At 44.4% G+C, this 10,680-nt stretch overlaps 1 protein-coding gene across 5 annotated transcripts in view; it reads left to right on the forward strand.

Annotated features, from left to right (window-relative positions):
- MIA3 (MIA SH3 domain ER export factor 3) overlaps nucleotides 1-10,427 on the forward strand; it is a 34,158-nt gene extending 23,731 nt beyond the window's left edge. For 2 of the 5 annotated variants that reach the window (XM_081124155.1, XM_081124158.1), the window contains 17 exons: nucleotides 275-346; nucleotides 525-629; nucleotides 1,294-1,416; nucleotides 1,523-1,628; nucleotides 2,379-2,434; nucleotides 2,529-2,619; nucleotides 2,747-2,885; nucleotides 4,387-4,488; nucleotides 5,119-5,179; nucleotides 5,276-5,311; nucleotides 5,386-5,453; nucleotides 5,579-5,676; nucleotides 5,843-5,977; nucleotides 6,877-6,956; nucleotides 7,069-7,140; nucleotides 8,540-8,690; nucleotides 9,602-10,427. In XM_081124155.1, coding sequence (XP_080980281.1) covers nucleotides 275-346; nucleotides 525-629; nucleotides 1,294-1,416; nucleotides 1,523-1,628; nucleotides 2,379-2,434; nucleotides 2,529-2,619; nucleotides 2,747-2,885; nucleotides 4,387-4,488; nucleotides 5,119-5,179; nucleotides 5,276-5,311; nucleotides 5,386-5,453; nucleotides 5,579-5,676; nucleotides 5,843-5,977; nucleotides 6,877-6,956; nucleotides 7,069-7,140; nucleotides 8,540-8,690; nucleotides 9,602-9,909 — 1,803 coding nt within the window. In that variant the 3' untranslated portion in view covers nucleotides 9,910-10,427. The remainder of the gene's footprint in view (nucleotides 1-274; nucleotides 347-524; nucleotides 630-1,293; nucleotides 1,417-1,522; nucleotides 1,629-2,378; nucleotides 2,435-2,528; nucleotides 2,620-2,746; nucleotides 2,886-4,386; nucleotides 4,489-5,118; nucleotides 5,180-5,275; nucleotides 5,312-5,385; nucleotides 5,454-5,578; nucleotides 5,677-5,842; nucleotides 5,978-6,876; nucleotides 6,957-7,068; nucleotides 7,141-8,539; nucleotides 8,691-9,601) is intronic. The other 3 variants (XM_081124157.1, XM_081124159.1, XM_081124156.1) reach the window with 2 other exon arrangements.
- The last annotated feature ends 253 nt before the right edge of the window (nucleotides 10,428-10,680 follow it).

Consider the following 10,680-nt stretch of genomic DNA (forward strand, 5'->3'; position numbering starts at 1 on the left):
TTGATTGGCTGCCTCCTGCACGCCCCCTGCAGAATCGAGCCTGCAACCTGGGCAGGTGCCCTGACCGGGAATCCAGTGGCGACCTAGGTCGATGCTCAACCGCTGAGCCACGCCAGCCAGGCTCCCTTTACATTCTTGACTTTTCTTGTAGGCTGAGGCTTGATCATTGGCTTTTACTTGAGATGTAGGGGTCGGCTCTTCTCTTTTAGCATATATCCCAGTGTTTCTACTGAAGTCCTAACATACTTTTTTGTGTTCTTTTTCCACGTGGCAGATATTGGAAAACAAGATCTCTTTAGAGAAGTTAAAGGATGTTATTGCAATGAACGCCTCAGAACTTTCAGAGGTAAAGCTGCCTACACTTCATGCAAGATACTAATCCGATGTCTTAGTTTTATTGAGGAGCAAATACTTATGTGTGCTAAAATATGCAAAAAACCAAAAACTATCTGATTTCTCATTTGGAAAGTGTGACTTTTTTTTTCCTTTGGAATTAATTCACCAATAGGAGTGTTTTGTCTTAGGTTCAAATTGCCCTTAATGAAGCTAAACTCAGTGAAGAGAAGGTGAAGTGTGAATGCCACCGGGTTCAAGAAGAAAACGCCAAACTTAAGAAGAAGAAAGACCAGGTAAAGAAAAGTGAACGCCATAGGTTGTGTAAACTAGAGAACGAATATCTTTGCCTCCTGAGTATCTTTTCTCAGGTCTGGTTTTAAGGAAATAAAGTATGTATGCAGGATTCTGTTCTGAGGTATGCCAAGTGTACACTGTGCTCCCCAAATTGGGTACATCTGCTTGTTCTGCATCTGCTCTGGATTTTCTGTTCTTTTGTACAGTGTCTTAGAGCTAGCCGAGTGTTTGGTCTTTGTCTTGGCGAACACCAGCCAGTTATTAACTTGAGTAGCCTCAAGGGGGCGGTGGATTTGCTTTTAAATTGGAGAATTCGTTTAGGCCGTTTCGGCTTCACTGACCAAGGGAAAATTGCATGATCTGGAGTCTGGGAGACTGAGATTGTTTACTGTACCCTACTATTCCCACTGGAAGTGAGTTACTGGAATTGGCTGCAGTTTTGAAGGCTACAGTAAACTGGATCAGCTTTTTGACAGCTTTCAGTTCCCACTGCAGTTCTGAGGGTTGGAGACTCTCTCCCTTCGCCCTTCACCAAGGCCTTCGCCCATTGTGACAGGCCAAAGGGCGGCGTGGCTCCATGCTAACCTGTCTCCTTCACATGGGCCTGATGTCTCCAGTGCAAAAGCCCTAACTTTTGGAAATTCATGTGTTTTAACTTTTCAGTTACAGCAGGAAATCAAAGACTTGAATAAATCCCATGCTGAGCTCAGTGAGCAAATCAAATCCTTTGAGAAGTCTCAGAAAGATCTGGAAGTCTCTCTCACTCAAAAAGATGATAATATCAATGTAAGTCCATTCTCTTGAATACATGTCTAATTCTCGTGAATTCCCACGCAACCCACTTAATGAAAACCAACAGGTGCTTTCTAATACCCTTTTGCTTCTTTTCTAGGCCCTGACGAATTGCATCACACAGTTGAATCGGTTAGACTGTGAAGCTGAGTCTGAGCGGCAAAGAGGAAATGAGTCAGATGAATTAACTAACGGGGAAGTGGGAGGTAAGATGGGTTTCGGGGAGGTTAGTGCTTTTTTCGCCTTGTCTTTTATTACGTACACTGATGCTCCTTTAGAGTGTGGATGGGCACAGCACTGGACCTGTACACACGTCTGTGCATTGGGCAGAGGTGGGAGGCTGGGCTGTGGTGTAACAGTGGGCAGGCAGTGAACTCTGACTTTGCTTTTCCATCCAATTAGAACTAGACGTGTGCAGAATTGAACGCTCATCATCTCTGTAGCTCTGTGGTTTTAAGGCACCACAACCCATTTTCAGAGTAACGAGGTGATGGGAGCCATAAACCAACCTGGGTCAGGAGAGCGAGGCTAATGCGTAGCTGTGTTTCCTGATGAGATGTTTCTAGATTCTGTTTCCCAAGTTGGATGTTTCTTGCGTAGTGGGTGTTTTCAACCCCACCAGGTAGCAGGTTCACGGGGAGAACAGGAGTGAGTTTTCCAAATCAGATACTTGACCAGGTGGGGTGGATGTGAGAGGGAACAAAGAGCTTTGCCTCACATACACCTCTTTGCTCGCAGCATGGACCAGTTTTATTGCACAAAGATTTTTATTGTCCTTCACTTTTTGAATCTAAGTTTGCGATTCTCTTAAAAGTCCAGTAGCCTACTCAGTTCTATTGGTGAATTGGTTTTTACTTTAATGTTTAAACATGGTAATTGTTTAGTTTGGGGAAAATCAAGAAAACAGAGTTAAAAAGCACGGGAGGAAGAGGTAACGAGAACCTTTTGTTTTTTAGGTGACCGAAGTGAGAGGGCAAAAAATCAGATCAAGCAGATGATGGACATTTCTCGGGTATCTTCCTTTGTGTAGAACTGTTACCCGACGTGCCCGGGAGTCCTTACTGCGCCTCACTTTTAAGAATACCTCTCTCTGCTGCACTTTTTAGACGCAGACTGAGATATCGGTAGTCGAAGAGGATCTAAAACTTTTACAAGTTAAGCTGAGAGCCTCCATGTCCACAAAATGTAACCTGGAAGGTAGGTTGCCAGATACTGGGAAGATCAAGAACCGCATCGGAAAGAGAGTGGCTTCCTGTGTTCGCGTTTCTTTCTCAATCTGTCAGTCCTTGGCGCACGCACAGCTCAGGTGTGTTCTCCTTTACAGACCAAATAAAGAAGTTGGAAGATGACCGCCGGTCCCTGCAGTCCGCCAGAGCTGGACTAGAAGAAGAAAACAAGACCCTGAAGCAGAAAGTGGAGATTCTGAATGAACTCTATCAGCAGAAGGAGATGGCGCTGCAAAAGTGAGATTTTCCCGGGTCGTCCACAATGTTGTCATTTAAGTAAATGTGTGGATGATTAGAGATACTTTTGTCTCTTTTTAAAGATTATTAACAGTTTTTCCATCTATAGTGAGCATAAGATTGCCTTTTTTCCTTCCTACCCCATTTGCCATAACTTGCATTTTCCTTTCCATTCTAACCAGTTGTCAGAAATTGTTGCTTGCTATTTGAGGGGGAGCGGTGTATTGCTGCTAACAGTTACCGCTGGGGAAGTGCTTTTAGTTTTTTAAGATCTTTACCCTTTCTACAGCTCCTAAAAATCTTAAGTGATTTCAATACATGATTTTTAGTAAAATAAGTACTTCAAAAGGAGTATTTAGTTATTGAAGATATCGTAAGTTTTGGACTTAATATAGTCAGATACTCTCACTAAATATTACGTAATGTAATTGTGGCAAGGATGTTTGCTTGTCTTTTAGATTTTGATCACAAAGCCTTGCAGGGTTGCCCTGTCGATTTTGATTGAGTTGCGAAAATTATACATTATAGTATCTGTCCATAGTTTAATCTCAGCATCTTACTAGGTAACTGGTGTATTATAGCCGCTCATAAATACTTGCTGAGGTAGTGAATGGGCAGTTAAGAAGACATAAACCTTTTTTTCTTTGGTGTTATTAACTCTTATTACTATAGCTCTTCTCTCATTTTGCTTCTAATTCATAGAAAATTAAGTTTCAGGTTAAGTGTCTTTTGCATCAGGACTATGTGCAAAGAGGGCCAAGAGTAACAAGAAAACAGCATTTTTAAACCATTAACTGTTAACAACCATTGTCATGTATGCTGTAGTAGATTGGCATCTCGAGCTTGAAGGTTATTGGGGTAAAACCAGTTTCCTGTAGATTAGTATGCTGATTATGGGGCAGTCATTGCCAATCCTTAGGTGTTCCTCTCTCCATGTCACAATCCCATTCCAGCAGGTAGGTAGTCGGGTTCAGGTCTGAAGTGGGGGAGTGTCCTGTGGTCAACTGCATAGATAGAAAGACCTGTTTTAAGGGCTTGTTCTTCAGCAGACTGTCTTCATCTTGGTGCCAGCCTTGAACTAAGAAACAGCCCTTCCATGATAGAAATAAGTAGTTGTTATAGGTCTTCCTATGGTAGAAATAAAGAGAATTATTCCCTGCTTTAGCCTAATAGACCTGTCAGGCATATTAGCCCTGGCTTTCCACATTGGAGTCAAATGAGCTTTCATCAGCTCAGGCCCAAGATTGGCTGCCCATGGGCACATAGTGTTTTTTTTACATTTATTTATTTATTAATAAGTAGAGAATTACAAGGAGAAGTTAGAAAATGCAGGTGATTTGCCACCAGGCCAGAGATAGACTTTTATCCCTAAATGGCAGGCGTGAATTCCCGCAGGAATTTGTGCACTGAGAGAGGACGGGAAGCAGTAACGCTGGATGGGGGCATTGGGACAGACGCTGGGGGGAGAGACACTGTGACTTGACAGCTGCCTTTGCCTTAGGAAGCTGAGCCAGGAGGAGTTTGAGCGGCGAGAAAGAGAGCAGCGGCTGACAGCGGCCGACGAGAAGGCGGTGTCGGCGGCAGAGGAGATAAAGACCTACAAGTGAGTTCAGCCTCTACAGCGTGAAACTACGGTTGGATTTTTTAAAAAACCCACTTTTATAATTTGTAGAACATAGCACGGAAGCATAAATAATGGTCAAAGGACACAACTGCATTTAATTCACACAAGTAAAAAGAAATTTGCAGTTAACAAAGGAAAAAATGTTTAACAAAAATTTCCCTACACTCAACGCTGGCAAGACTGTAAGGGCACTTGGTCCATGCTGGCAGCTCTGGGTGGTTTTAGGTGGTAGAGTAACTGTTTTAGGAGCTCAGTTTGCTATCTGGTGAATCAAACCTTTAAAAAGACCGTGCCATTGATGGACCCAGTACTCAGCTCTAGGAAATTTTCCATGGATATAATTAAAGGGGGGAAGAGCTTTCTGGAGGAAGACAGTCACAGCAGGCTTATTTGAGAACATATTGAAGAACAGTTACATTATAATGTATCAGCTCAGAATTTCCAGCTGAGAAATAAGGGAATTATGTAGCATTAGTTTTGATCATGCTGTACTCTAAGCATGTGGAACATGTTTCTGTGTTATGGATGAAATCTGTAAGGGAACATGGTGAAACTATTGAACATCTTATCCAGTTGTGCTAAATTGATAAACGCAAGTGTAATTCTTAGGTGGAGAATTGAAGAACTGGAGGGGGAGTTGCAGAAAACAGAGCGCTCCTTTAAAGACCAGGTAATGACGGCCCTGCAGCTGAGAATCCTTGGGAATCTCCTACAGACCAGTGCACTGAATCCCTAAACATATTTTTTGATGTGTTGTCTCTTTCAGATTTCTGCTAATGAGAAGAAAGCTCATGATAACTGGGTAAGGTTTTCCCCTTCCCTTTATTTGGTGCATAGTCGACCACAGCTGAATGTGGCTGTTTTTTCCTCCAATAGCTCAAAGCTCGTGCCGCAGAAAGAGCTATGGCTGAAGAGAAGAGGGAAGCAGCGAACTTGAGACACAAGTATGTGACTTTGATCCCTTTTTTTTCCAGTGCATTTTGGAGGTTTTTAAGGCTCTGCTGTGTGGTATTGAATAAGAATTGGTTTGTAATTTCCTATTTAAGTCCATTATTTCTCTATATTCCAGGTTATTAGAATTAACCCAAAAGATGGCAATGCTGCAAGAACCTGTGATTGTAAAACCAATGCCAGGAAGACCCAATGTACAAAACCCCCCACGAAGAGGTAGGGGGCACTTTTAAAGGGCAGCAATCTCTATTTTGGTGCAAACTCTATATAGATTACTTTGTATTTCTATGAGTAATAGTAATGATGCCCTAGAAGCAATCCCAAGAACTTACTAAAGAAAAGAGGTTGCCTGGCAGTGGTAATGGTGGACTGTCATCTGCAGGTCCCCTGAGCCAGAACGGCTCTTTCGGCCCCTCGCCCGTGAGCGGTGGGGAGTGCTCCCCTCCACCCAGAGACCCGCCCGCGAGACCTCTCTCTGCTACGCTGAGCCGAAGAGATGTGCCCAGAAGTGAATTTGGTGAGCATTCATATGTTGTCTATGAGCTGTTTCAAGAGTATTTCCCCTTTTTATTTGAGAATTCTAATGTAAACTTTTTAGAATTTGGGCCTGACCAGCATAGAGAATTTATTTTTATTATTTGAAGTAATCTATTGCAGGATCTGCTTTAGAACAGAAAACATCTATTTATGTAATAAATATTAATATTATTACATTTATATTTAAGTAAAACATATTTATATGTCAGGAAGTATATAAATATTTACTATTGTTTTGCCTCTTTTTTATTTACTGTGATGTGTAACTTATCTTTCAAATAAACGTCTATGGAGTTCCTTTCTTGAGTATTACAAAAGCCTGAAGACTAATTTATGCAGCCTACAGCCTTTCTCAGTATAGTATGAAATGCTCAGTCTCTTTCTATTATAAATGTCTGTGAAACTTGGTAAGACACGGAAGTGTTACCTGCAAACTGAAGAAGGTCCGCCTGGACACCTGCCTCAAGCCTGCAGCGTGAGGTATCTAACCAGTGCTGTTCAGGGGCAGGTTTTGTTGCCAGTCTCTCAATCCCAGACAGCTCTTATTTAACTCTTTAAGTCTGTGCGTAAATTGTGATTTCCCCTTGTCGGTACCGGGGACCTGTTTTTAACAGCGCTTTCTAGGCACAGTTGAACCCTGTGATTAGTTTATTCCGTCTGAGCATCCACGCAAGGGCTCTGTTCTTTCTTAAGGTTCGGCAGACCGGCCTCTACCTGGTCTCCAGTCGTCTGAGGCACCTGGGAAACCCTCTGCCTCTGGGAGGGACCCGAGTGTGTTCAGAGTCGGAAATCATGGAGGCAGTGTGTAGAGGGTTTTTTATTCTCCCTCAGAGAGTGTAGCTCACCATCAGTCTAACTCAGTCCTCTGGCCTTCAACAGATCCAGGGGCTAGTGCAGCTGCCATGATGAACAGCAGCCCAAGAAGCTCTTCCCCTTCGAAGGTGGTGGATGGGGGCAAGGTAAGCATTTCAGGAAGCATTTCTGTTTCTGCAGCGCCCTCCCTCTGCCTCATCCATCTCCTACCTGTGCGTTCTGTTATATCTCTACTATCTCATTTATTTTTTAAAAAAGCAAACTGTTCCCCAGGAGTCTGAAGGCCCTTCGGCTCCCAGCATCACCCCCTTGGCCGAACATCCAGTAGCAGTAAGTACTTAGGGGATGAAGACTGACCTGGGCTTTACCCGGTGTACTTCCGGAAGGGCCGCACAGGGCACGGCGGTCACCTGTCCGCCTTTGTGTGAAGTTGCACGGCAGTGTGATCTTACTCTAGTCGTTGACGTGCTCCGGTTTCTCAGTTGCTGAAATCTGACTGGTTGGTTGGTTTTTTCTCCTGTTTCTGTTTTGGTTAAGTGATGAACCCGTCCAGTGTGTTGTAATTACACCTTTACACTGTGTGCCTCAGTGTTGAGTTCTCTCGGGCACTGTATGGTGCATAATTCACTGTTACTATATATGTGTTTGGAAGTTCGCTATTTAACACCTCCAGTTGTATGCTAGGAAAATCCTATTTTGAATAATCTGAAATCGCAGGTGGTCTTGGTAACAGAAGGATGTTTGCTGGAGGTGAAATACTGACTAGTGAAAATCTGTAATTACTTTTGTGCCAGTGCCTGGCAGGAGCCTTACATTATGTTCACGAGAATATTCTCTCATCACTTGTATAGCTGTTATCTCAGTAAGTGCTCTGATTACACCTCGCAGTGCTTCTCTAGGTTGAAATCGAAATACGTTTAACTTATTTAGAATTTCCTACCCAGTTTCCCGTAAGAAAGGATTAGTCATTACCAGGTCATAATACACAGTATCACTGGTGAATGAAGGTAAATATTAGCACTGTCCATGCCTAGCTTATATGTAGAACATCATTTCTATTGGAAAACACTTCCCAGCTCCCATGCAGAACTCCAGGAGTACACCTCTTGACATTTTCTTCTCCAAGGGCAGCTGGAGTAAGACCCAAGACCCCTTTGAAGTAGAACTTCAAAGAGAATAGGCTGCTTTGTTAGAGGGAGGCAGAGGTGGGCAGACCAGGCCTGGTACTGGCTTCTACTGTAGCCTCTTACAAGCTCTATAATGTGCAGCAAATGACCTAATGCTCTGGGTTATTTCAAACAAGACGGTCATACTTAGAGATCTGAGAATCTGATGAAAAGAAATTGAAGGTACTCTGACAGTAGCTCTGGTTACGTGTGTAGAGAATGGGGTTTTGTTCCCTCTCCTCTCCATTCTTAGTATGGAAATAACGAGCTGCTGTGATGGGAGGGATATGCAGAGGGAGGGGCTGCCCTAGAAAGAGATCGCTGTGCACAGCATGGTGTGACTTTTTCCCTTCCATTTGCACGTGGCAGCAATGGTATGATCACAGTAAAACTCACTGCTGGGCCGTCCTACCTGCCCAGCTGCCAGTGGGAACCAGTGGGAGGAGGGGTAGTTGTTGCACTGGTTCTGCTTGCTGGCAGGTGTCTGATACCTGCTTCTTGCTCGGATTGTTGCTTCTATCATACCAAAGTATTTCAAAACTTTAACTGTTTCTGCTCTGCAGGTGAATATGGCTGCAGACGGGCCCCCTCTTTTCCCAGGGGTGCCCCTCATGAGCTCCTCCATGGGAGGCCCCATACCACCACCCATCCGATACGGACCACCTCCTCAACTCTGCGGGCCTTTCGGGCCTCGGCCATTTCCTCCACCATTCGGTATGATTACTGAACAGTGGTCGTTGACTTGTAAAGCCGAGCACCTTTTCTGTGTGTTCCCTGCTGAAATGCTAAGTTGCCATCACAGGGCTATGCCATGAAAGGGCAGCGCTGGCTGAGTCCGCTGAACTTTTCCTCAGTTTCTGCAGACACATGGGCTGCTACACTCTCCCCCGCTCAGATGGGCAGCAGTGGGTGTCTCCTGCAGACGGCAGAAAGGGGCTGTTTCTAGAAAGCCAGAAATACCACTGCTACAGATGTTTAGTGAACATCTGTGGCTGCATGTCAGGCTCTGTAATGCACAGAACTGACTACTCTCCAAGCTCCGAGAGCTCAGTGTCCTATAGGACACAGCTACGTACATTAAACAACATAAATGGGTCAGAGTGTCAAGGGCAGAGGAAACCCTCACTGCCCACCTTGGGAATAAAGGGGAAGGAAGTTTTAAAGAGAAGGCAGAATGTAATAGCTACCTAGTGAGTGCTGCTGAATTTAACAAGGTGGAGCTGGAAGGCCTTTCCAGGGGGGCAAGCGCCTTGATTTTCACGGCTAGTTAGGTCCCTGTTGAGTACTGTATGAATTTTTAATTGATAGCAGTAGTAGACGTAGGATTCCCTTGATCAAAATTTCTATATCTTGGGAAGCCCTTTGTTCATAATCTGTCAAATACAAACCAAGCTCTTGTGAGATAAAGATGGCAGGCTTGTGGAGGGGAAAAACCACAGGCTAGGTAGAGCCGTGTTTAAATCCTGCCCGCGCTGCTTCCTAGCGCTGGCCAGCCTGGAACTTAAACTTACTGAGCCTCAGTTTGACTGATGGATAAAGTGGGGATTCTACATGACTTCTAGGGATGGGAGAATCACCTACTAGATGTGTTCATACGTATTGTGACACAATTTTTATTTTCCCAGGTCCTGGTTTGCGGCCACCTCTAGGCTTAAGGGAGTACGCACCAGGTGTTCCGCCTGGGAAACGGGATGCGCCTTTCGACCCTCGAGGATTTGTACCAGCACACCCCCACTTTAGACCTGTAGGCTCTCCTGGGCCTCGAGAGTACTTTATTCCTGGCCCCCGACTACCACCCCCGGGCCATGGCCCCCAGGATTATCCTTCACCTGCTGCAAGAGACTTACTGCCTTCTGGCTCCAGAGAGGAGCCCCCACCTGCCTCTCAGAGCGGCAGTCAGGACTCCTCCCAGCCCTTGAAACAGAGCCCATAGCTCTGACCTCCGACGTGTAGTTGGAGAGGAAGCGGACTGTGCACTGCTCGTTACAGTCTTAAATCCAAAAGTTGAAATAAAGTTAGTTTTTAGAACTAAGCTGCCCTGGCAGTGTGCATTTTTGAGCCAAACAATAAAAATATACCATTTCCCTCCCTTAAATAAAATCACCTCGTAAGCTAGAGCCTCCTTCCAACTTTGAAATGTGCAATAAAGAATACCTGTGTTTTAGTTAATGTAGCCTATGTAATTGTTCAATGATTTAGAACGTCATGAAAAATACGAACATTTCCTGTGGAAATGCTATGAGAACATGTATTTCCATTTATTACCCTGTTTTTAGTGGACACCAGTTGAATGCAGAGCAACGGTGTTTATAAGCTTGAATTTTTAAAGTACCTGGTCGCAAGGACTGTTACGCTAAAAATGTTTACTAAAAGATCACTGAACTTTATCTCCCCTCTTGCTGAAGTCAGTCTTTATAGTAAAAGTTCATTAAAATTTGGTTATTAATGTTTCCCAGGTGTCTGTTGATTCATTGGACTGTTTTCTCATGAGACTTGTGCCATCTGGAAAAGAGGAAAGCTCGGGCTCTCAGAACCCAGCTGGTGACTGGGCAGCAAGTTCCCTGCTGCTCCCTGCTCAGGAGGCTGGGCCTCAGTCACCCGGGACACATGGCCGAGGTCTGCCTTTATTCAGCGGGCCCATCTGCGCAGCACTCGGGGGCTTTCTGTGACTTTAACTGCCCAGTTCATTTCCTGAGTGTGAGTT

Source organism: Miniopterus schreibersii, assembly GCF_964146895.1.
Source record: "Miniopterus schreibersii genome assembly, chromosome: 21".
Lineage (NCBI taxonomy): Eukaryota > Metazoa > Chordata > Mammalia > Chiroptera > Miniopteridae > Miniopterus > Miniopterus schreibersii.